Below are 27,574 nucleotides of genomic sequence, written 5' to 3'. Positions count from 1 at the left end.
GGCTCATCACGGTAGAGCCATGGTTCTCAATTGGAGGCAATCTCCCTGCTATTCTATCCCTCCAGGGACATTTGGCAATGTCTGGAGACATTTTTTTTTAAATTGTACTTTAGGTGAAAGTTTACAGAGCAAATTAGTTTCTGATTAAACAATTAATACACAAATTGTTTTGTGACATTGGTTGCCAACCCCTTGATGTGTCAACACTCTTCCCTTCTCCACCCCCAATTCCCTGTTTCTATTCATCCAGTTTTCCTGTTCCTTCCTGCACTCTTGTCCTTGCTTTTGGGCTTGTATACGTGATTAAACTATGAAGCACGTTCCTCCCATGTGTTATTGTTTGTCCTATAGAACTGTATAATCTTTAGCTGAAAGATGAACCTCGGGAGTGACTTCAGTACTGAGTTAAAAGGGTGTCCAGGAGCCATACTCTCAGGGTTTCTCAGCAAGTCTGGTCCTTTTTTATTTGTGAATTTGAAGTTTGTTATACATTTTTCTACCACTCTGTCCAGGACCCTCTATTGTGATCTCTGTCAGAGCAGTTGATGGTGGTAGCTGGGCACCATCTTGTTGTTCAGGGCTCAGTCTGGTGGATGTTGTGGTAGTTGTGGTCCATTAGTCCTTTGGACTAATCTTTCCCTTGTGTCTTTGGTTTTCTTCATTCTGCTTTACTCCAGCTGGGATGGGACCAGTAGCTGTATCTTAGATGGCCGCTTGCAGACTTTTAAGATGCCAGATGCTACTCACCACAGTCAGATGTAGAACATTTTCTTTATAAACTATGTTATGCCAATTGAGCTAGATATCTCCCGAGACCATGGTCGCAAGCCCTCAGCCCAGTAGCTAGGTCCCTCAGGGAGTTTGGATGTCTGTGAAACTTCTATGACTTTGACTTGGTCAAGTTTTGCTGATGTCCCCAGTCTTGTGTCTTGTCTTACACTTCACCAAAGTTACCACTGATCTATTGTCATTTAGTGTTTTCCCTCCCTGCCCCTCCCATCCCTCATAACCATCAAAGATTATTTCATTCTGTGTGTAAACCTTTTCATGAGTTTTTATAATAGTGGTCTCATATAGTATTTGCCCTTTTGTGATTGACTTATTTCACTGAGCATAATACCCTCCAGATTCATCCATGTTGTGAGATGTTTCTCAGATTCATCATTGTTCTTTATCATTGCTTGGTATTCCATTGTGTCTATGTACCATAGATTGTTTATCCATCTATCTGTTGACGGTCACTTAGGTTGTTTCCATCTTTTTGCTATTGTGAATAATGCTGCAGTGAACATGGATGTGCATATGTCTATTCGTGTGATGGCTTTTATTTCTCTAGGATACGTTGCTAGATATGGGATTGCTGGATCATATGGTATTTCTATTTCTAGCTTTTTAAGGGAGCACCATATCATTTTCCAAAACGGTTGTACCATTTTGCATTCCCACCAGCAGTGCATAAGAGTTCCAATCACCCCCATGTTTTTTTTTTTTTTTTAATGGAGACATTTTTGGTTATCACAACTTGGGTGGTGTTATGAACATCAAGTGAGTAGAGGCCAGGAATGCTGCTAAACATCCTGCAATGCACAAGACTGCCCCCTTCAACAAATAATTATCTGGTCCAAAATGTCAGTAACGCAGAGGTTGAGAAGTGCTGCTATTTGTTCCTTCTTTAAATGATTACTGTCCTGTGCTGCCTATTGCCCAGTGTCTGAAAACTGTGACTTTCCATATATTTTGTCTGATTTTTTTAGTTGGAGGATAAATCTAGTCCTTATTACTGTGTCTTGGCCCAAATCAAAAAAGTTTAAAGTGGAAGTATTTAAACATATTAAATCAGCAGAATATATTTAATCTAGTTAATAGCTCAGTCTTTTGTTGATCAGCTCTGTTAGATTTTTCAACTTAATAACTTTGTTTTATGTGTTTAAGCAACTGATAATTTCTTGAATAGCTTTTATGAGGACTTTTTTTTTTGAAAAATATTATAAGTTGTAGAGGTAAGTAAAATAATTGAATATGTATCCCTTACCTAGCAATTATGGAAGAGCCAGACCTGGATGAAACTACTTCAGTTCGAAAGTTATCAAAGCTATCTCGACGCTCTCTACAATTTAAGAAGATAGGCAGTTTACCTTCCAGACTGTCTGAAATTTCAGTAACCCAAAAGTTAAACAGAAAAAGCCTCCAACATCATAGTAAAATTATGGAGAATAATGATAACCTTGAATTTAAAAGTCCAAAAAATACTTGGCAAATAAAAAAAATCTTGGAAGAAGATGATGACAGTGATGTAGGATCCCAGGAATCATACCCAAAGGATGGCATAAACCTAAAAAAACATTCAGACAAGGCTGAAATTCATGACTTAAAATATAAACCACAAAGGTTGAAGAGTATTTCAAACTTCAAAAAGTCTCTGGATAAAAGTGATATTTCTAGTATTTCAGAGTTAAAGAAGCCAGCTGTAAGAAGGCATTCCAGCTTGCTGAAAGAGATTTCATCTAAGGAAAAAACTGCAATTGATACTCTGGGTCAGTATCATATACGTAAGTCAGAATTTAGGTCATTAAATTTTTGTATTATCATAGAAATGAGAAGAATGAATCACTTATTAGATAGTATTAAGCATTTCAGTTGTCAATAATTTGCATAACCACCACCTATGGTACATAGGCCAGTGGATGCAATACTGTGGTTTTGATGGTAGTTTCTTTCCAGATGCCCCAACTTTCCATAGTTTGGGGGATCCCAACCTTGATAAGTTTATTTAGTGATTGATTGGAGTCATGGAAGTTCCATAGCAAGTAGAGGGCTTCTTTTTCTTTGGAAATCTGTTTATTTTGTAGTTTATTTAGCCAAAGTTGTAGGAAGTCTATATGAAATTTTTGCTTAGAGTTCCATAATTTAAATATATGATAGCCATAGTACTTACGGTATTATCTCTTATGGATATGGGAATATCAAGACAAAATAATTCATAACTACACATCCCAGTCCCCCAAGGCTTTATGGTCTTCCTCAAAGATGAGCAATGGTTTCCCAACAAATACATGTGACACCTCCACCCTCTTTCTGTACTACTTCAGTCACATAGGTGCTGTCTGTGGAACCTAATTAAACACTCCTTCCTGTAATCCTTTGCTGAAGTTACTTACTTGATGGTAATTGAGCAGCTATGAAATGTGACTGCTTCCAGAATTAAAACAATTTTTTTAAACTTTTCATTTTAAAATAGTTTTATATTTATAAAAGTCTTAAAAATTGTTAAAAATTCCCATATACCCTTCATTGTTTCCCCAAATGTTAAGATCTTATATAGCCACAACATAACTAGGAAATTTATACTGACACAATACTGTTTATTAATCTGCAGACCTTATTCAAATATTGTCTAGTGTTCTACAAATGTCCTTTTGGTCCAGGATCCAATCCAGGATCACGTATTACATTTAGTTTTCATGTGTCCTTAGTCTCCTCCAATCTGGATGGTTCCTTAGTTTTTCATTTGACACTTTTGAAGAGGATTGGCAAGATATTTTGTATAACATCCTTCATTTTGTGTTTTCCTGATATTTCTTAATGAATAAATTCAGGTTATGCATTTTTGGCCAGAATACCATAGAAAGGGTAGTGTGGCTTCTCAGTGCATCAAATCAGGGGGCTGATGATGTGCGTGTGTATCTGCTCCCAGGGTTTTATGTTTTTGAAGGTTGTGAACTGAAAGCATGGTACGGTAAAGTAAAAGGGAGAGAGAAGAGATTTCAAAATTTTTTGCTTGGAATCCTGGAATTTAAATAAAACACATTGGTGTTTTGATCTCTTGGAATCATTCATTATATTCTAATCACAAGAAAGTAGCATTGGCTAGGCCACTGGAACAGGCTGTTCAAATAAGTAGGCTATAAATGTTTATAGAATTTCAGTACAGTTTTGGGCTTGAGTTATAGGAGAATGGTTAACTATAAAACACAACAGAAAAGTGGAGAGAAAAGTAATCCTTCTGTAAGGTAATACTAAGTAGATAAAAGTTTCTTTTTGATTATTAAAGATTTTAGGTACCAATTATTATTGTTAGACATACAAATTCTGTTGCTTACTAATCCTCCACATTTTGCAGATTTAGAAAGTGTCTGTAAAGCTATCCGTAAACTCAAAGAAAATTACGTTGCTGCAGAAGAACTTCAGTCCATTTTGCCTTCAGTAGGAATTACTTTATCAGATAAAGAGTTCCAGAAGATTGTGACAGACACTACTAGAAATGGTGCGATATATAATAACAAAATTTTGGGGAAGTTTCGATATTTTTATGGGATAATATTAAATATTGGTGCAAGTTCTATCAACTTGGAATGGGACAGAATGGGTCATTCTAAAGGAACTTCAGAAAGAACAGATATAAAAATAGAAAGTAGTAAAAATAGAAAGTCTGACCTAATGGATTAGTTTGGAGGAGGTAGGCCTTCCATATTTCAGAATTGTTTCGGTATGGCTCTTTATCACTAACCCTAGCTGTGCCTTCTAGGGTGAGACAGACCCTGGGAAAGCCTGATCTAGTTGTACAGAGATTCAGATAGTAAGACCACAGTCTTCAAGGAGTATAAAAATCTCTAAGCAAATAGCCCAGGGTTCCAAAAAGAAATAATTGGAGATACCAAAATGTAGTTGGAATTTAGGGCTAGTGATACGTAAACAATCCAGGCAGGCATTTAGCATCTGGATGTTTAATGGCATATTACAGTCACCATGCTAAGTTCAAGGGAGAGTTTAAGTTTAGTTTTTGTATTGGAGACATTGTTTTATCAGTAACTAAGAATTGCCCACAGCTGAAGTTGAGTTGAGAAGAGGGAAGAGGCAAAATTTTGATAAAGTCTTACTTAAGATAACATTTGAAGTAAATTCTCAGAACCTGAGTGCAATTTCTTAGCTAAGGTAGATAGGAAGGAGGATTTTTTGATTAAAAGAAATATCTGTTGTTGCTGTTAGGTGCTGTTCAGTTGGTTCTGACTCATAACAACCCTATGCACAGCAAAACAAAATATTGCCCGGTTCTGCACCTTCCTCCCAATTATTGCTGTGTTTGAGCCCCTTGTTGCAGCCACTGTGTCAGTCCATCTCATTGAGGGGCTTCCTCTTTTTCACTGACCCTCAACCTTACCAAGCATGATATCCTTCTCCAGAAACTGGTCCCTCCTGATAACACGTCCGAAGTATGTGAGGTGTAGTCTCACCCATCCTCACTTCCGAGAAGCACTCTGCCTGTACTTCTTCTAAGACAGACTTATTTGTTCTTCTGGCAGTTCATGGTATTTTCTCAAAGGCATCAATTCTTCTTTGATATTCCTTATCCATTGTCCAGCTTTCGCATGCATATTAGGCGATTAAAAATACCACAGCTTGGGTCAGGCACCCTTAGTCCTCAAGGTGAAATCTTCACTTTGCGACACTTTAAAGAGGTGTTTTGCAGCAGATTTGCCCAATGCAATACGTTCTTTGATTTCTTGACTGCTGCTTCCATGGGTATTGATTGTGGATCCAAGTAAAATGAAATCCTTGACAACTTCAATATTTTCTCCATTTATCTTGATGTTGCTTATTGGTCCAGTTGTGACGACTTGTGTTTTCTTGATGTTGAGGTGTAATCCTTACCGAAGGCTGTAGTCTTTAATCTTCATCAGCAAGTGCTTTAAGTCCTCTTCACTTTCAGCAAGCAAGGTTGTGTTATCTGCATATCGAAGATTGTTAATGAGTCTTCCACCAATGTTGATGCCCTGTTCTTCTTCATATGGTCCAGCTTCTCAGATTATTTTCTCTGCATAGAGGTTGAATAAGTATGGTGAAAGGATACAATCCCAATGCACACTTTTCCTGATTTTAAACCACACAATAATCCCTTGTTCTGTTTGAACAACTTCCTCTTGATCTATGTACAGGTTCCACATGAGCACAATTAAGTGTTCTGGAATTCCCATTCTTCTCAATGTTATCCATAATTTGTTATGGTCCATACGGTCAAATGCCTTTGCATAGTCTATAAAACACAGGTAAACATCTTTCTGGTATTCTCTGCTTTCAGCCAGGATGCATCTGACATTAGCAATGATATCCTCCATTCCATGTCCTCTTCTAAATCCAACTTGAATTTCTGGCAGTTCCCTGTCAATGTACCCCTGCAACCATTTTTGAATTATCTTCAGCAAAATTTTATTTGCATGTGATATTAATGATATTGTTTGATAATTTCTGCATTGTTGGATCACCTTTCTTTTGGAATGGGCACAAATATAGATCTCTTCCAGTCGGTTGGCCAGGTAGCTGTCTTCTAAATTTTTCGGCATATTTGGAAGTTATGTGCATCTCCAGTGCTGCATCCATTTGTTGAAACATTTCAGTTGGTATTCGGTCAGTTCCTGGAGCCTTGTTTTTCGCCATTCCCTTCAGCGCAGCTTGGACTTCTTCCTTCAGTACCACAGGCTCTTGATCATATGCTACTGCCTAAAATGGCTGAACATCAACCAATTCTTTTTGGTACAGTGACTCTGTATTTCTTGCATCTTCTTTTGATGCTTCCTGCGTCATTCAATATTTTGCCCATAGAGTCCTTCAGTATTGCAACTTGAGTCTTCAATTTTTAATTCAGTTCTTTCATGTTGAGAAATGCCGAGCGTGTTCTTCCCTTTTGGTTTTCTAACTCTAGGTCTTTGCATGTGTCATTATAATACTTTACTTTGTCTTCTCAAGCCGCTCTTTGAAATCTTCTGTTTAGCTCTTTTACTTTATTTCTTCCATTTGCTTTAGCTACTCGACGTTCAGGAGCAAGTTTCAGAGTCTTTTCTGACATCCATTTTGGTCTTTTCTTTCTTTCCTGTCTTTTTAATGACACTTTGCTTTCTTCGTATATGATGTCCTTGATGTCATCCCACAGCTCATCTGGTCTTTGGTCATTAGTGTTCAATGTGTCACATCTGTTCTTGAGATGGTCTCCAAATTCAGGTGGGCTATACTCAGGGTTGTATTTTGGTTCTCATGGACTTGTTTTAATTTTCTTTAGCTTCAACTTGCATATGAGCAATTGATGGTCTGTTCCACAGTTGGCCCCTGGCCTTGTTCTGTCTGATGATATTGAACTTTTCCATTGTCTCTTTCCACAGATATAGTTAATTTGATTCCTGTGTTTTCCATCTGGTGAGGTCCAAGTGTATAGTAGGCATTTATGTTGTTGAAGAAATGTGTATGTAATGAATAAGTCGTTGGTCTTGCAAAATTCTATCATGCAATCTCTGGCATCATTTCTGTCTCCAAGGGCATATTTTCCAAGTACCCATCCTTCTTCTTTGTTTCCAACTTCTGCATTCCAATCACCAGTAATTATCAATGCATCTTGATTGCATGTTTGATCTATTTCAGACTGCAGAAGTTGGTAAAAATCTTCAATTTCCTCATCTTTGAAATATCTAAGGAGTGAGTATCAGTATAACTACTGAGCCGTTTTTGCTTCTTATCAGGATTGGTATGATCACCATAGAGGGTTTATATCTGAAAATAGGTAGTTAAGTGAATCAGCTGTGAACTAGGGGTACATACATATCTATGAAAAAAGAAAACCGTTGCTATTGAGTTGATTCCGACTCATAACGACCCTATAGGACAGAGTAGGACTTCCTCATAGGATTTTCAAGGAGTGGCTGGTATATTCAAACTGCCAGCCTTTTGGGTGCCAGCCGAGCTCTTAACCACTGCGTTACCAGGGTTCTGAAATAGGGGTGAGGGTAGGAATACTAGGATCTGTCAAGATTGGTTAGTATTGTCAAGGTATCCTAACTGATAGCATATTGACTGAGTTTTCATAATGGTGTGATATAAATATACTCCTTAACTTTGCCATGGTCACCTTTCCTTTTTCTGATCTACGGAGAATTTAATACCTAACTCAATCCTTTGCACATAATAGGTATTGAAAAGGCAGGGAGCATGTCTTACATATTTTTGTATCTTGGTGCCTAGCACAGTTCTTGGCACTAATATGCCCTCAATAATTGCTGAAATAAAATCTACTGACCTAATTTAGAAAGGTTCATCTTAAATGTAGGGATGTAAATAAGAAATAGGATGATGATGAAATGAAGGATCAAATAATATTTTTAATAGTTGTATTAAAATGTGAATTTCCCTTTTATGTAAAAATACAACAGAACTTATGACCGAAACTATTTTACAGAAAATGAAATGGTGAAGTTAGATGATTTTATGAGAGCTCTTGCCAAGGAGCGAAGTCTCTCCAAATGTGCTGGTAGGTAGAAATTTATTTTAAAATTATTTGGTGGAAAGAGCACTTCGATTGAGAAGAATTAAGTTCAGTAGAACTGGGTTTGCTTTTGGATAGATTCTTAATAGCCCTGTAATCCTTAGGCAAGCCATTTAGCAATTTTTTCTTAACTTGCTACATCAAATAGCTAACTTGCCTATCTCACAGATTGTCATGTGGATTTTACAAGCTGAAAAGTTCTACTCAGACATACAGTAATATTAATGATAATGATAAGATCAAATAGATAATTATCCCCAGTAATTAGTAATTGATGGGTGATTTGATTTTTTATAAAGAACTTGTTTGGTTCACTTTTGGTTTAGAACATTTTAAAAACAGTTTTCTTGAGTTATAATTTATATACATAATATTAAAACTGGAAACAATTCAAATGTCCATTAACTGTGGGCTATCAACAAAATGGAGTATGTTGTTGTTGTGGTTAGGTGCCGTCAAGTCGGTTCCAACTGATAGCAACCCATGTACAACAGAACGAAACACTGCCGGGTCCTGCGCCATCCTTACAATCGCTGTTATGCTTGAGCCCATTGTTGCAGCCACTGTGTCAGTCCGTCTCATTGAGGAGGGTCTTCCTCTCTTTCACCTCTACTTTACCAAGCATGATGTCCTTCACCAGGGACTCATCCCTCCTGATAACGTGTCCAAAGAATGTGAGATGTAATCTTGCCATGCTTGCTTCTAAGGAGCGTTCTGGTTATACTTCTTCCAAGACAGATTTGTTCGTATATCCATATAACTTAATGCTATTTAGCAATACAAAGTAATGAACTACTAATACATGCTACAACATGAATTAACCTAAAATCATTATGCAAAGTGAAGGAAGCTAGGCATAATAGACTTACGTATTATATGATTCCATTTATAGTCAGTGTCCAGAAAAGGCAAATTTATAGAGACAGAAAGCAGAGCAGTGGTTGGCTAGGAATGAGACTGTGGATGGGCATGAGGAAATTTGGAGAGTGACAGAAATGTTATAAAACTGGATTGTGGTGATGGTTATATAACTCTAATTTTACTAAAAATCAGTGAATGGATTAATTTTATTCATGTATATTATACCTTAATAAAACTCTTTCTGCTACTGAGAAACAGACTACTTGGGAATTTTTAATTGCTGGAGAATTAAATGGAGAAATATTATATTTTTCCTATGTATATTCAGTGATATTCTTATCAGTGCAGTTAAATTGGTGCTTCCTTAGGTGCAGAGACTATAACAAAGTCATATGCTGTGTTTTTGACTCTAATTTTGAAACATATTTTCAGTATTATTGAAGATACCACATTTCTGAAGTGATTTATATTTTTGCTAACTTTGTGTTAGAACTAAAATTCATCTTATTTATTGCTGGTATTTTCCTTTGAATTTCCATTTTTAATACGTATTAGCACATTGCTTTCTTTCAGGATTATCTGATGTCATTAAAGCCATTGATAAAATCAAAGAGGAAAATGTCGATTGTGAGGATCTGAATACTTGTCTTCAAAATTTTGGAGTTTATCTTTCTAAGTCAGAATTTGAGAAGATCAAAGATATGACTCACGTTGATGGTAAGTACAACATTTTCAGGCAAACTAGATTGACACATCTGGAGGGAGGGTCAGTTTGTAATTTTTTTCCTCAGAATAATGGCTTCATTGTTTTTATTAGAAAAATATTCATAAAAATTAAACCAATACTGAAAAATTAAAAAAATACTCTAAAGTGCAGAGAAAATTCATTCAAAATCACAATATCTAGAAACAACCAGTATTAATAGTCTTTTCAGACATTTTTCCCTAGGCAAAAATGCAAATAAAAAGAAAGCAGGGTTTGTGATCTTGCTATTTGACAGGTAGAAATCAGGACAGAAAGCATTAAATAGGACAAAGAAAGACTTCTTATCATGTCAAAGCCCCAAGTCACAATAAAGGTATACCAGTTTTGAATATCTGTGCCCCATATAACTTAAAAGCAACTTTCCTAAAGTAGAAACTATAGCAGTTGTGTGAGGTGGAATAGACAAACACACTAATAGGAGATTTTAAACATAATACTCAGTCCAAACAGGTCTAGTGAACCAAAAAAAAAAAGAAAGGAAAGATACATAGAAGATCTAAGTGACATAATCAAAAAGGTAGATCGTAAGGATACAATAATTCGATATCATTAAGATGTCACTTCTCTCCTTGATAATACATAAATATAATCCTAATAACAATACCAAAAATATTTATTCTATATACAAAAAATTTAATTCTAAAGTCCCCGTGGAAAATTCATCAAAGAAGACTAGCCAGGAAAACTCTGAAAAAGATCAATAAGTATGGAACCGTTCTGTTGTTAGTTGCTGTCAAGTCAATTCTGGTTGATAGTGACCCCATGTGTACAGAGTAGAACAACTTCATAGAATTTTCAAGGCTGTGACCTTTTGGAAACAGATTGCCAGGTCTGTCTCCTGAGGAGCAACCAAGAAACTTCTGGGTGGACTCAAACGGCCGACCTTTTGGCTAGTAGTCAAGTGTCTAACTGTTTGTGTCAGCTAGGGAACAGTTCTACCAGATAATAAATCATACTGTAAAGCCTATATGGACAGGCCAGTGGGACAAAATAGATGGTCCAGAAATACACCTAGCTACGTGAGGACGTTAGTAGATGGTAAAGGTGGCATCTTAAATGGCTGGGGAAAAATGGACTTTTAATAGTCTGGAAAAAAAAAAACAAAAACAAAAAACCAAGTGCCTGTAAGTAGAGAATAAGTTGAATAAACTCTAGTACATTCACAGCTGCGAAAAGGAGTGAAGAATCTCTCTGTGCTCTATAGAGTGATGTCTAGGACACTTTGTTAAGTGAAAATGAAAAGGCAGAGGAAAGTTGTTTAGAGTAGGCTAGCTTTTATCTATCAGTTGGAGAGGCAGTATATGAATATACATAGGCATTTCCTTATATTAAAAAAGGAAATAGAAAGCAGAAAATTAACCCTTCTTTCCTATGGAAAATACAAATTACTAATAATCATATGAAAAGATTCTAGTAATGAGGCATGTGCAAAATTTAGGTCACAATGAGATACCTTTTTATACCAAGTAAATTGGCAAAAATGAAGAAGTCCGTTAATCCAAGTGTTACTAAATATGATAAAAGTGATAAAATCACTTTGGAAAACAGTATGTAGTATCTTGTAAAGTTTTTATACTCCATGGCTCAGAAACTCCACTCTTAGCTATAAATCTCAGAATATCTCTTGCACTTACATACCAGGAGCCGTGCTGAAGAATGTACATGATGGAACTGATCTTAATAGCAAAAACAAAAACAAACCAAAAAAACACCCCAGATGTTCAGCAACAGAATGTATAAATAAATTGTGGTATATTCATATAATGGAAAACTATACACTAGTGAAAATGAACTATAGTGATATGTGAAAATGAACTATAGTGATATATGAAAATAAACAAATATTATATTATTATGTATAATATATATTATATATGAATAATAAAGTCTTAGGTTGTGTATAGTATAATATCAATTTTTATAAAGCTCAAAAACAAGAAAATTAAAGAATATTCTGTTTAAGATTACATATAAAAAAGCAAGAGATTAGTAAAGTTGAAAAAATTCAGAAGTGTTCTCATTGTGGGGGCAGAAGGAGAGTGAAATGGGAAGAGCCCAGAAGCAGATACAATACTACTGGTAATGTTTATCAGTTGGATGGTTGCTTCACATTTGTTTATTTTATTATCATGTTTCATAATTCATGTTTGTTAAAAATTTTCTTTTTATGTATAAAATAAATGTTATCAAAAATAAGAGAATCATTTATTTATTGCTTAGAAAGTTACATCTTCCTGTTAGGGAATATTAAATTTTCATTAACTTCAACATTCTCCCAGGAATTTTCAAGGTCATTTTTTTATGTCTCCAAAAATTTGGCTATGAACACAAAGTAGTTTGGTGCTGTTTGAAGTAAACTGCTCAAAGGAATATTTAATCTCTACTAGGAATAGGCTGGAATAGGCTGTGCTTTATCTTTTACGATTGCTTTAGAATATTTTTTGTCAATGGGATAAAAAAAGGACTGGAGTTATCAAAAACTCATCATATCTATATAAAACCTTTGTGTGGCCTTACAAAATTGTTAGAGTTTTTTTTATCCGTTCTAACATTGGGATATTATGAGGAATTACATGTTACCAAGGAAAGATATTTTCTAAGTATAAAATGACTATTAAAATGTTTATTGGTTTCAGTAGAATTCTGGAGTAAAGATATCAGTGTAAATCTAGATAGCTTGATGTGGAAAAAAGCAGGAGTCAGGAGAGCTTGCTTCTACTCCCTGATTCTGTATTTCCCCTGTGACCTTAGAAAAAGTCACATTATCGTACAAATTATTTTAAATAGCGTTTTTAATCTGTAAAAGAGCATACTAATATTTCACCTATGTATCTAACTGAATTATTGTATAATGTATGTTAAAATTTAAAAATGTTGTACATGTGAAAGAGACCATAGTGATTTTGATAAATTTTCTTGTTGTTTTTCAGTGTTTACTTTTTGACTTAAGTTGAACTGCATTTTCCCTTTACATCTATATATTTTTATTGCCTAGTATTAGTTGGTAGCTATAATTATGTTAGTTATATATTCCTGAATATATGACTTATTTTTACATTAATCAGTATTTGTCATAATAATTTAATACTTAATGATACTGAAGAAAATATGTTTCTTTCTCCCTTAGAAATGAGAAAAGTAAATTTTAAAGAATTCGTTGATAATATGATGAACAACACGGAACGCTTCTCTGAAAAATTATGTAAGAACGTCATGTCTTGTGCTTTATGTGGATCAAGCTGTTTGACAGATTTTAGAAGAATAAAGATACTAAGAGAGCTAGTTATCCTGTATGTCATCAGGCAAATAAACACCTGGGTTACTGCTGCTACGTTTGGCCTTACTCATCTCACTATCTCCCCCTAATTCTACAACAACTTCCACATGTAGTCGAATTGAAAGCTATTGTCATCTTACTTTTCATCCTGACACTTTATTATAGAGAGCTAGAACCATGTACTTGAGATTCATTACTTGAAGGACTTAAAATGTCTTCCACTTTGAGAAAGTGATGCCATCTAGTGGCTTTAGCTGAACACCGACATGCAGAATTTCTGGTTTCAAGCTGTTTGCAATTCTTTCCATCTTTCAATTTATTCATTAACATTTATTGAGCCATTACTACGTACCAAACTTTATGTTAAGTTGTGAGTGTGCTAAGATGAAAAGACAGTCTTTGCCACTAAGAAACTCACTGTAAAGAAATATAAGGTCGTATTTGTATATTTTAAACGGAACAAAAACTTGATACTGTATTGAGTGAAGTTAATACTTTAAAAATTGGGGTTAAAGTAACAATTGTGCTATTTTGTGCTTATATATTTGACAATAGCAGATTTTAAGTAACGGTTATTTTTACCTTATAATACAAATTAAGTTAATTTGTCCCCTATACAAGGGTATACAATAAATTGAGTGAAGAGATTATATTGTCAAAGTCCCTTCATTTTTCCTAGGAATTTCAATTTCATGGAGATCAAACATTTTATTAGCACAAATTAATATGTTTAATTATATCATATATTATCTTATTCATATCTATGGTTATATTTCCTTACTCACTCTTAATATTTTATATTTGTGTTTACTTCCTTTCCTTTTTTCTTTATCACACTGCTTAGGGACATGTCTTATTTGTTGGTCTCTATACCTCATTGGGACCTTCCATCCATTTGCCTGTCTACTTTCTCCTTATCCATTGGTCTTCTCCTGTTTTTACATTACTTCCGTATCCAGTTTAAATTCTCTAGTCTGTCTCTCCCCAATACCAAAAATTCCCTTGCCCCTGTATCATTTTGTTACACCTATCTGGCAACACTTCCAGTCTTGAATGAACCCAATTATCTGCCTTCTCCTTTCCTTGTATCTAACAGCATTTCTGGAGGAAAATCACACAACTGAGCAGACTAAAGAAGTACCACTATAAAAAATCTTGGCTTTCAATGTCTGCTGACCATCAATACTATCCAGGAATTATGTGATTTTCCTTTTATTTGGTTAGCTCATCCTCCCACTTTCTGAAACAAGTATTTAAAAGTCTTCTCCTTCCCTGCTCTCATCTGTTATTCTCTTTCTCCTTTCTTTCTCAGCCAAACATTTCAAAAGTGTTGTCTACACCTATTATCTCCACTTCGTCACATCCCACTTCAATCTGACTTCTGCCTTCATCCTCCACTGAAATTGCCCCATGTTACAGAGTGGAATGTTTTATCCGTCCTCTTTCGTGATCTCTCCGAACTTTTAGACATAGCTAACTATTGTTCTTTTTGAGCCCAAGACACTGAGCTTGGCATAGTGCCTTCATTGTGCTTAGGGGTTATTTATTCAGTATTAGATTATGTAACTTTGCCCTTTCATGTCAGAACACAGAAAAATATTCTGATATAGTCATTAGCCTCTTTTATTCACTTTTCACCAAAAAATTCACCTATTTTTATTCTGCCTTTTACTTCTTTTCACTACAGACAAATACTGGCTGAAAAGCATTTCCCCATACTACTTCTATAAAATAGTATTTAATTAGTAAAACTGATGAAACTGATTTCCAGTCATTTTTTTTTCCCCTGAGCAAGTGGATGTTTTAAGACTGAATGCACACAATAACATTTCTGTATAGCATATGCAAGTTGGACTTATCTGTAGTAGTGTAAAAATGATATGGTAGATTCCTACTATTAATTTCTACTATTTGTGGTTAAGCATCAGTCATGGAATGGCACAGGACGGGGCAGTGTTTTATTCCATTGTGCAAGAGGTCACTATGAGTTGGGACCGACTTGACAGCAGCTAATAACAACAAAAACATGGTTAAGCAGACAGTTTAATTTTTGCTCTGGTTGGATTTGACTGTATTTCTGCAAGCATAATCTGTGTGTCTGTCTTTATCTGTATTCATCCAGAAGATATTTATTAAGCATTACTGTATACACAGGCTTTTTCTAGACATAGAATACGAAGATAAGTAAGGAATAATTCTGGCTTACAAGAATTTAGAAAGGGAGATGAAAAATACACTAAAAATTCAAGGTATAAAGAGATTTAAATAAAGTGCTACATAGTTGAGAAAAGGGAACTTTGGTTGGGAAATTAAAGGAAACTTGTGTAGGAAGCAGCATTTCAGAAATCAATGAAAGGTGGGAAGATTATAGACTTTGGACATGTGAAGATAAGGTGAAGGTTCCAAGTTGATGAGATCTATGAGCAAAGAAATATGGTGGATAAGTTCAGGGTGGCAAATGTAGGGTGTATATAAACTGGAAAGGTAGAAGGTAGGATCAGATCATGAATATTTTAAATGTCTGGCTTAAGGATTTTATATGTTACTTGGTAAATATGAAACCCTTATATTAAAATTGATGAGGAGAAGAGTGAGGTGATTTGAGTTGTATCAGTATATGGGATACATGAGATGGAGGACAAATCTGTCTGGATATAAGTAATCCTTATCTGTATAATGATGACTTTGTATTAGATAACATCTAAGATTCTCTTTGGGTCTAGAATTTTATTTAACCATTCACCCATCCGGTAAATCATTATCGAGCACCAACTATGTGCTAGACACTGAGCTAAGCCCTGGGGATACAGTGGTGAGAAAAACATATGGTTTTAACCTCCATAGGAGCAGATAGCTTCACTTGTAAATTCTACCAAATATTTAAAGAAGAATTCACACAAATACTTCTCAAACACTTCTGGAAAATAGGAGAGAATACTTCCTAACTCATTCTGTGAGGCCAGCATTACCCTGATGTCAAAGCCAGACAGACATCACAGGAGTTGAAAATAATAGACCAGTGACTAATATTCCTTATGAATATGGATGCAAACATTCTCAACAAAATAATAGGAATCCTAATCCAATAACATTTTAAAAGGATTATACACCATGACCAAATGGGATTTATTCCAGGAATGCAAGGGTGGGTCAACATTACAAAACCAATCAATTAATAGAATGATCATCTCAATTGATGCAGAAAAGGCATTTGACAAAGTCCAACACCCTTTCATGATAAAAGCACTTAGCGAACTAGGAATAGAATGAAAATTCCTCAACATGGTAAAGGTATTTATGAAAAACCCACAGCTAACATCATACTTAGTGGTGAAAGACTGAAAGCTTTCTACTTCAGATTAGGAGCAAAACAAGGATGCCCACTTTCACCACTGCTACGCAACATTGCTGTGGAAGTTCTACCAGATCAATTAGGGAAGAAAAAGAAATAGAAGGCATCCAGATCAGAAGGCAGAAGTAAAAATATCTCTATTTTCAGCTATAGAAAACTCCAAAGAGACCACAGGAAAGCTACTAGGGCTAATAAATGAATTCAGAAAAGGTGTACAAGATGTACACAAAGAAATCAGTTGTATCTTATATACCAGCATCAAACAATCTGTAAAGCAAACTGAGAAAACCATTCCTTTTTACAACAGCATCCAAAAGAATAAAATAGCTAGGAAAAAGTTTAGCCAAGGAGGTGAAAGTGTTGTACATTGAAAACTGTAAAATATTGCTGAAAGAAATCAAAGGAGATCTAATAAATGGAAAGACATCCCATGCTGATGTGTTAGAAGACTTAATATTGTTAAGATGTAAGTACTACTCAAAGTGATACACTGATTCAACACAATCCTTATCAAAATTCCAACAGTTGTTTTTGTATAAATGGAAAAGCTGATCCTCAAATTCATACGGAGTTACAAAAAAAACCAAATGAAACCTTTGCTGTCGAGTCAATTGTGACTCGTAGTGACCCTATATGTCAGAGTAGAACTGCCCCATAGGGTTTCAAACTGCAGACCTTTTGGTTAGCAGCCAAATGCTTAACCACTGTGCTACCACATCTCCATTCACGTAGAGTTACAAGGGACCCCAAATAGCCAAAACAATCTTAAAAAAAAAAAGGAGCATTCACACTTCCTGATTTAAGAATGTATTACAAAGCTACAGTAATCAAAACAGTTTGGTACTGTATAAGGATAGACATAAAGACCAATGGACTAGAAATGACAGTCCAGAAGTAAACCCATACATTTGTGGTCATTTGATTTTCCATAAGGCTTCCAAATCAATTCAATGGGGGAAAGAATAGTCTCTTCAAAAAATGGCGCTGGAACAACTGGATCTCCACATGCAAAAGAATGGACTTGGACCTATACTTTATACCATATACAATAATTAATTAAAAATGAACCAATGACCCAAATATAAGAGATAAAACAACTTTTAACAAAACTGTATGGATTGAATTATATCTCCCCCAAATATGTATGGAAATCCTCAGTCCCATTCTCTAGTTTATTGTATTCTGTTAGAATTAAAATATGTATTGAAGTCTTGGCCCCTGCACCTGTGGATGTGACCCTATTTGGAAATAGTTTTCTTTTATTATGAAAGAGTAGGGTGAGTCCTAAACCTAATCACATCTCTGTTATAAAAAGAGCATTATAGACATAGAGACATATACAGGGGGAAGACAGACACCAAGGAATGCCAAGGAACACCAAGGAATGTTGCTAGATACCAGAAACTAAAAGAGAGGCTCACAGAAGGAATCGACATAGCTGAAACCCTGATTTGTAGCCATTAACTTGGCCTTCCCTCGTATTACAATGGAAGATTTTTTCCTGCATCTTTTTAAAGCCAGTTCTCTAGTTGTCGTCTGTATCTGTTTTGCTCTTGCAAATCCTGCAACTATCCCTTCTTGTTTTGCTGTCAATGCTTTGTGGCTTTCTGCTGGATTATTTTGATATTTCATTCATTCATTTATTCGCTAAGCATCTGTTGAGCACCTGCTATGTGTGCAGTACTTTTCTAAGTATTAGGGTTACAGCAGTGAACAAAACAAAGTCCCTGTCCTAATGAAACTTAGATTCAGGGATACAAAAGTATTCAAAAGAGTTGTCTATCTCTACTTTTATACCTCTCATTTTCTTTTCTTCCTGTTATTTTGCTTTCTATCTCATTTTTATATTTCTGATTTAATTGTATTGTTTGGGACCTCTAGTACAATAGAAATAGTAATAACAATTATCTTTCTCTTATTCTTGACTTTGAGGGAAATGTCATGGCATTTACTTGTTTAGTGAGTATTCTATTCCCAAGTTAAGAAAGGCCCCCTGTATTTCCAGTTTCCAAAGAGTTTTTTTTTTTTTAATCAAGAATGGATAATGAATTTTATCAAATTTATTTTATTTTATTTTTTGATATGATCATGTAGTTTTTCTCCTTTAACATGTGGATGGCATTAATAGATTTTCTAATATTAAGGCATCTTTGTACTCCTAGGATAAATTCTGTTTGTTCATAATGTTTGAAAATTCATTCTGGATTTGTTTTTTTTTAAGCAAAAAGAAAGTTTTATTTAGCATATATTCAAAAAGGCAAAAGTGGGCAACGGACAGCCATGCTACCAGAGCCGTGTCTGCCCAGGTCCAAGATATTGTAGAATAGGCAAGAGTGAAAAAACAGACAAACATGCTGCCACAGCCATGTTTGCCCGAGTCCAAGGAGCATTACACAGCCACCAGTACGGGCAAAACCATTAAAAGCTTTACCTTTTCACAGATTGGCTAGAAATTGTGATCCTACCTTTTGAATTGTCTTTCTTAACAATCATTGGTACAGTTTCAGTCAGGAGGGTCTTCATTGGTCCAACAAATTTCTATTCACTAATGCTAATAGAAAAAGAGTAGAAAGACTTTTGTGTTCTGTTTGTTTGGCTTTATGTGAAAGTTTCCCTAAAGCATATTTCCCAAGATTATCTTAGCTATTTTCTCTATACCTCAGGGCCAGTTGATGTGTCCTTGTGAGTCCTTGTGAGCCCTTGTGAGCCCAGCTCCAGCTAGGTCATGTTCTCTATGCTCAAGGACAGGGAATAATAACTCCAATATTTCCTAAATCATTCCCTCCTTTTGATCAAAGATTGGAGGTCACACATTGATGATCAATACCTGTACTTAGTCAAGCTCCTAGATGGTGGCCATTGCAGACTCTTTAAACTCATGGTGCTGGTTTTCCACCAGATACCATCTTGTTCTTCACCAGGTATTAAGTAAGAGTGATGTTTTCATCAGTCACATTGCTGGAGTGAGCAGACGCAACATACACCAACATTTTAGCCCAAGATCTTCTTTGGCTTTTAAGTGTCTAAGACAATAGAAGATAAATTTTATTATGCCTAATACTATCAGGATGTAGACTAAGGATATTACTATTCCTTGCAATAGTAATCTAGCCCATGCACTTTTTCCTAATGGTAACCAACCAAATTAATCTGGTGTTTGTAAGTGTGTTACAGTGTATAACCAAATAGCTTGCTCTCCAATTCTATGTATATCTTGTTCTACTTCTGTTATTTATCCAAATGTAACAAGAGGTATTTGCTATAGCACAGACTACACTAATAAAAAAATCTAAGGCTATTTTGTTATCTCATGTCACCTTGGCTTATGAGATCAGAGCTTACTGTTGTGCTTCCATCTCAGTAGCAACTTCATCTGTTATTTGTCCCACAGTGACTGACAAATTTTTTTGAGATTCCTTCACTTCAGCTGTACCGTAAGTAGGAATTAAAGCTACCAACCATATCCTGAGTGTTGGACCAATGAGTTTTCTTCTGACTTTTCATTTTACAATGTGTAACAAATTAACATTAGCTTTCCAATATTTACTAGCATCATTACTGTGAATATCTAAAGGTAATCCTAAAGTTCTCAAAGTGCATTGCCCACACATTCGTCAGGAATCTAAAAAGTGATTCTCCACATAAATTCACTATTAGTTGGAAAGGGATCATCTAAACTAGTATAGTTGGATCTACCACACAGGAATATATATCCATAAAGAGTGCTCAAAGTTTGTCATTTCAGGTTGTATATTTCTTCTTGAGTCAGAGAAAACAAAAAATATAGAAAAATTTACATGTGACAACAAAGTTTCCATTAGAGAATTAATGATTAGCAAGATAATATTAGACCTTTTGACAAAACCTGAGCATCAAGCAAAGTTCTCTAAAGCTACCACTTCTCCCTTAAATATCATAACACAGGTTAGAAGCTCCCCCCCCCACCCCATGAATTCGGCAAGACGGGTCAGGAGCTGCCACCTTCCCCTGCAAATTTGGCAAAACAGAGCACTATTTTCCAGGTTTTCTCTGGGCCACAAAAAGGCCTGAATTTTGTGGCTTATAGGGACTCAAAGCTCTTTGAAACAGAATTATCTCTTTACTGTTTCAAATGCCCAAATCTGGACCTAAACTGAAGTTCACCTGAAGAGTTACTAAATGTCACTCTTAACCAAACGATCAAGCAAAAATCTAAGAAAGATTCTCCTTAATCAGACAACCGGTGTTTTAAACAAATATGCCAAACAGAACTTAAGAAAACATGAGAAAGAGAACAAAAAACATAAGCAAAGGCTCGTTTTCCAAGAGCACTCACTCTGTTCGTGTTGAAGGGACATGAAGTGGGACTACATGGGTCTAGAAGATAGGACCTCTCTTTGCTAGCTTCTGCTCCACAGTCCAGGTCTCCTGAAGGTCGACTGGATTCGTAGTTTCAGAAATCCTTGATGACTATGCAATTAACTGTTATAGGGGAAAACATCACAAAGTTTAGTAAAGCAAACAAAGTTTTATTCAGCATATATTCAAAAAAGCAAAAGTGAGAAACGGACAACCATGCTGCCAGAGCCATGTCTGCCTGAGTCCAAGGAAATATCACAGAACAGACAAAAGTGGGAAAACGGACAAGCATGCTGCTAGAGCCATGTCTGCCCGAGTCCAAAGAATATTACAGAATCGGCAAGAGTGGGCAAACAGACAAGCATGCTGCCACAGCCATGTCTGCCCGAGTCCTGGATTTGGTTTTGAAAATATTTTATTTATTATCTTTTTGATCTTTGCATATTTAGCCTATAATTTTCCTATTCTTTTCTTGTTTTGGTATCACAGTTATATTTGCCTCATAAAATAAGTAAGGAGGTTGTATAAGATAGGGACTTAGAAAATTTCCCTTCAGGGCTTGCTTTATTTTTATAAAATAAAATCTATGTTTTAATATTTTTCTACTATTGACTCAGTATCTTTAATGGTTACATGTCATTTCAGGTTGTATATTTCTTGAGTCAGTTTTGGTAATTTATATGTCTAGAAAATTATACATTTCCTCTTAAGTTTTTCAATTTATTGGCATAAATTTATCCATTGTATTCTGTTAGAATTTTAAAAAAATCTGTTCTATCTGTAGTTATTTTCTCTAATATGGTTTATGCCATCTCTTCTAATCTTGACAGGTTTATCTTATTAGTCTTATTAAAAAAACAATGAATCTGCTATTGTATTTATTGTTTACTTCTTTCTGGGTTGCTGTTTTTCCAGTTTCTTGATTTGGATACTTACTAATTTTCAGGATTTAAAAAAATAATATAGGCATTTTAACTTATAACTTTCCCTTTAATATTGCCTTTGCAACAGCCCTCATGTTCCAGTATGTAGTGTCTTTGATATTGTTTAGTTCTAAATATTTCCTCATTTCCATCATTTTATTTTTTCAGAAGTATATTTGGTTTTCAAACATAGGTAGATTTTTATATACTTTGTTGTCCTTTTGCTAATTCTTCATTATTATTGTTAAATTTATTGAGTGCTACGTGCCAGTACTGTTAAAAGTATTTTATATTTATTAATTAATTTAATTATATCAAGTGTATTATTATGTTTATTTTATAAATGAGAAAACCAAGGCACAGAGGTTAAAAAAATATGCTTAAAGTCACACAGCTCGAATGTAGTAGAGTTGAGATTTGAACTCGGGTCTGACTGCTGAGCCGTCAGTTCAGACACGTACACAGTTAATATTTTTTCCTCATTTCTGGCATCTGGGGATTTCCCTTCTTTTTGAGCTTAGCACCCAGTTGTCTGGGCCCCAAAATTTCGGGGTCATTCTTGATTCCTTTCTTTCTCTCATGGCCTCAGCCCTACTCCTACTCCCCTCATGCAGTCTATTACCAAATGTTATTTTTATTGATATTGTTTGTGTTGGAGGTTAAAGGGGGAGTTTGGCTAGCCTCAATCTCTTCTTTCTTTTAAAATACTCATTCAGGATTTTGTCCTTGCTATTCCATAGTAGCTTTTTACAAAATGCGAAATCTCATCTTGCTAAATCTTATGGTCGATTCTCTGTCTTCATCTTGTTCCACATCTAGCAGCTTTTAATGTGTTTCTTTCTTAAAATTTTCTCATCTCATGTTTTCTGTGAAACTATAATCTCTTAATTTTCCTGCCATTTTCTTGGTATCTCCTTTTCAGTCTTATTTGCTGTCTTCTTTTCTGGCTGACCTTTAAGTATTAGCATGACTTCAGACTCCATCCTTAGTCTCATTCTCTAACTAAGGCTCCTCCTGAGTGATCTTATTGCTTTAAATGATGTCTGTATTCTTTCAACACCCAATCTATCTCAAACTTAATGTGTATAAAAGAGATCTCTTGTTCTTTTCCATCAAATGTGTTCTTTCTGCAGTCTTTTATCTCAGTTATTGACATGACTATCCACCCAGTTGCTCAGGCCTCAAACCTAGTTCTTTTTCTTCCTTCATGATCCCAGCGCCCTCAGCCTCCCTTCAATTCATCACTAAATACTTCAGCTTAAGTCTCAAAATACTTCCTGAATTTGCCCACATCTCATTATCTCAATCACTATCACCCTTGTCGAAGCCACTGTCTTGTCTTTCTTTGAACTCCAGCAGTGGCTTCTTGTCTGACTTTCCAGAATCCATTCTCTATATAGCAGCAAAGTGATCTTTTTATGCATTCACAGTAAGATAATTTCACCCTCCTGCTTAAAACTCTCTAAAGGTTTTCTTTTGAAATTTTAATAAAAAACCCAGACTTCTTTTCATGATCTGCAGGAGTATACTGAAGAGGAAGCAGGAACCAGGGAAGAATTCTGGGGGAAGATATAGAACAAAAGCTATTTAATTCATTGTTGTATCAATTACAAATGTTTGTGAATTGAGACCTTTGCATATCTATAATTCAATGAAAATTATTCTTTAAAAATGATTACTGAGGGGCAAAATATTTCTGAATCTTCAAAGATACATTAAATTTGGTGTTTAATATTTTTTCTTTTTTATTGTGGTGAAATATATGTAATACAATATTTGCTAATTCAACATTTTTTACATGTACTATTCAGTGATGTCGATCACATTAACCATGCTGTGCACTATCACCAGTATCCACTGCCAAATTTTCCATTACCGTAAACTGATACCCAATACTTCCTAAACAATGACTCCTTCTTCCCTCTTCCCTCCTCCCCCTGGTAACCACTAATAAACTGATTTCTATGCATTTGCCTATTCCATATATTTAATAAAAGTGGAATCATACAATATTTGTCCTTTTGTGATTGACTTTACTTCACTCAGCATCATATTTTCAAGGTTCATCCATGTTGTAGCATGTATCAGGACTGCATTTCTCTTTACGGCAGAGTAATATTCCAGTGTGTGTGTGTGTGTGTGTGTGTGTGTGTGTGTGTGTGTCTATATATATATATACATATATAACACATTGTGTTTATCTACTTATTTGTTGATGGACATCTAGGTTGTTTCTACCTTTGCTGATGGACATCTAGGTTGTTTCCACCTTTTGGTATTGTGAATAGAGGTGCACTCAACATTGGTCTACATATGTCTGTTTGTGTCACTAATTTCAAGTCTCTTGTGTATATACCTAGGAGTGGAATTACTGGGTCATATAGTGTCGCTATGAGTCAGAATCAACTCGACGGCAGTGGGTTTGGTTTTTTGGTTTTTTTGGATGATAGTACTGTAGTCTGGTGGCACAGTGGTTAAGAGCTTGGCTGCTAACCAAAAGGTTGGCAGTTAGAATCCTTAGAATCCACCAGCCACTCCATGGAAACCCTATAGGGCTGTTCTACTCTGTCCTATAGGGTTGCTACTAGTCGGAATCAACTCAACGGCAATGGGTTTGGGTTTTTTTTATGGTAATTCTGTTTAACTTTTTGACGAATTGCCAAATTGTTTTCAACAGCAGCTGTACCATTTTGCATTCCCACTGGCAATGGAGGAGGGTTCTAATTTCTCCACATCCTTGCCAACGTTTGTTGTTTTTCTTCTTTTTAAAATTTTTTTTATTGTTTTTGCGAATATACACAGCAAAACATACACCAAGTCAACAGTTTCTACATGTATGGTTTAGTGACATTGATTACATTCTTCGAGTGGTGCAACATTCTTCGAGTTGTGCAGCCATTCTCACCCTCCTTTTCTGAGTTGTTCCTCCTCCATTAACATAAATTCACTGCCCCCTGACTTCTTTTTTTTAAATCTTAGCTATCCTAATGGGTGCGAAGTGGTATTTCATTGTGGTTAGTGTTGAATATTTTGTTGTCCTTTGATATTTGAAAATTAACAATTCATTCATGTTATATTTGTTATTCCTCTCAACCAGAAGAACCTAATTCCTGACTACTTCAGATAACAGTTTATTGTATTAACTTCTTGCATAAGAATGCTGTAAAACTTGTGTTTTTTTTACCCTTTAGTATTGCCTGATGCTATTGAAAACCTCAACAATCTCAGCAAAGAGAAGATGAATGTTTCTGACCTGTGGAACATTCTGTCTAGTTTGAATAGTAATTTAAAAAAAGACGAGTTCTTAGCTGCCATGAAACTAGCACCAGTTGATGGTGGGTATTCCCAATAATTAAAAAGGTATACAAGAATATAGCTTTATTTTCTGTTAACCTTTGTCCTTTTATATTTGGTGAGATAGAGTGTTGTAGATGAAATAGAAAGTTCAGATAGTTTGTCCTGTAGAAAAAACATTAATATCTATTTTTTTTATTACTCTAAATGGATCAAATATGTATTGAATACCTTCAAGTTGTGTACCATATTACTGGAAGATGGCACACCCCAGTGAACACAGAGGGGATGATTAAGAAATGTGAAGAGAGCTGTCCAAGTTTTACAGTAACGCTACTTGGGATAGCTGTACTATTTTGATGAAATAGACTTTTACTTAATTTTCTAGGAAAACACATCTTCTGCTGGCTACCACCTCTTAGCAAGAAAAAAACAAAACAAAACTTTTTTTTTTTAAATCCATTCATCTGTCAATGGACATTTAGGTTGTTTCCACCTTTGGCTATTGTAAATAGTGCTGCAATGAATATTGAAGCATTGAATATCTGTTTATGGTGATGAAAAATTTGGCAACAGATACTCATGATGATTGTATAACATGATTAATGTGATTAGTGTCACTGAATTATACATGTAAAAATGTTGGATTAGCAAATATTGTGTTATATATATTTTTACCACAATAAAAAAGAACGTAAGTGGCAAAATTTTTTGTTATATATATAAAAAGAAAAAAATGCTAAAAAAAGGTTTTTCTTGCAGAAGGTCACAAAGTACAATTTGAAGAATTGGCAGAAGTGGCAAGGAATGTACATGATGCCTCAAGATTAGATGGTAAGTACTGGATTATTTGTGATTAATGAAGTTACTTTTATTGAGTGGAAGTCTTCTTTTGTTTTTGTTTTTCATTTTTTTTAGCATTTCTGGTTAATAGCTGCTAATTTCTGATTAACATGTTGACATTGATCTGTTTATACGCAGTGAGAACTTAGTTTTGTTTAAAAATTGGCAGCTTCTATAGTGAAAGAAATAAAGCTTTTTTAGATAAATCTATTTTTATTCTTTTACTATGTTAATCCTAAGAGGAGTCCATCTGTATATAGGCTTCCATATTATAGGATTTCTCACAAATCTCCTGCTGGTTCCTTTAGTAGATGTTCTTCATGTTCTTTTCTTTAGTTCTATTAAATGCATTTTGGTAACACAGTTACTTGACTTCCATTTAATTTAAAAGTTAACACAGGACTAAAATTAATGAAGATAGTACTTTTGATGTTTGAGTACTTTTTTGTTTGGAGACTGTTTAAAACTTAGTATTACTGGTAATTAATTTGAATAACCATTTAAATTATCGTTTGGTCAGCTAACACTCTCAGTAAAAGATAATACAAATAAATGTTTAGGGAAACAAATACAGGGTCATTTCTGTACACAAAGAAGTAGACACCTAGTTTTCAAATTTTTAATAACCAGTCTACCCTGGCATATGAAATTCTGGCAATAGTTTCTCTTCTAGGTTAAGAAAGATGTTTATTAATTTCCTGTTAAATATCAGTATGTTACCTGGGTTAAGTAACATAATTATCATCCACGTAATATATTAGTTAATCAGATTAGCTACACCATAGGAAATAATATACAGAAGTAGAGAAGAGTATGGGTTTTGGAGTAAGAAAGATATGGATTTGTGATTTTTTCACTTTCCAGATAGGTGATTTCTCTAAGCCATTCTGGTTTCTTCATCTTTCAAATGAGGAGGCTAACAACATCATATTTCCCATGGGTTTGTTGTCAGGATCAAATGCAGTAACACATATAAAGCATATAACCTAGTACTAGGCACATATTAGGGAGCCTTGGTGGCGTAGTTGTTGAGAGCTAGGGCGAGCTACGGCTACTAACTAAAAGGTTGGCAGTTTGAATCCACCAGCTGCTCCTTGGAAACTCTATGGGGAAGTTCTGTTCTGTCCTACAGGGTTGCTATGTGTCAGAATTGCCCCGATGGCAATGGGTTTGGTTTTGCTTTTTTTAGTCTTGGGTTGTTATCTGATGTTACTGATTTTCTAACCAGAGGACTCCCTTTAGTATTTTTTGTAATTTTGGTTTGGTTTTTGCAAATTCTCTAAACTTCTGTTTATCTGGAACTGTTTATCTGGAAATGCCCTAATTTTGCCATCATATTTGAGAGACAGTTTTGCTGGATATATAATTCTTGGCTGGCAATTTTTTCCTTCAAGGCTTTATATATGTCATCTCATTGCCTTCTTGCCTGCCTGGTTTCTGCTGAGTAGTCCGAGCTTAGTCTTATTGACTGTCCTTTGAAGATGACTTTCCGTTTATCCCTAGCTGCTCTTAAAATTCTCTTTATCTTTGGTTTTGGCAAGTTTGATTATAATATGTCTTGGTGACTTTCTTTTGGGATCTACCTTGTGTGGGGTTCGATGAGCATCTTGGATAG

General features: G+C 35.1%; 1 protein-coding gene across 1 annotated transcript in view; it reads left to right on the top strand.

Annotated features, from left to right (window-relative positions):
• The window catches only part of LOC101342993 (uncharacterized), a 512,538-nt gene that overhangs the window by 52,990 nt on the left and 431,974 nt on the right, over positions 1 to 27,574 (top strand). Inside the window, exons 10-16 of the mRNA XM_023729385.1 lie at positions 2,037 to 2,534; positions 4,121 to 4,264; positions 8,219 to 8,290; positions 9,740 to 9,883; positions 13,060 to 13,134; positions 25,014 to 25,157; positions 25,879 to 25,950. Of these exons, the coding sequence (XP_023585153.1) occupies positions 2,037 to 2,534; positions 4,121 to 4,264; positions 8,219 to 8,290; positions 9,740 to 9,883; positions 13,060 to 13,134; positions 25,014 to 25,157; positions 25,879 to 25,950 (1,149 nt within the window). The remainder of the gene's footprint in view (positions 1 to 2,036; positions 2,535 to 4,120; positions 4,265 to 8,218; positions 8,291 to 9,739; positions 9,884 to 13,059; positions 13,135 to 25,013; positions 25,158 to 25,878; positions 25,951 to 27,574) is intronic.

The sequence above is a fragment of the Trichechus manatus genome, unplaced genomic scaffold (genome assembly GCF_000243295.1).
Source record: "Trichechus manatus latirostris isolate Lorelei unplaced genomic scaffold, TriManLat1.0 scaffold00028, whole genome shotgun sequence".
NCBI lineage: Eukaryota > Metazoa > Chordata > Mammalia > Sirenia > Trichechidae > Trichechus > Trichechus manatus.
The sequence above is the reverse complement of the archived record's forward strand: the minus strand, read 5'-3'. Positions and strand labels throughout refer to the sequence as shown.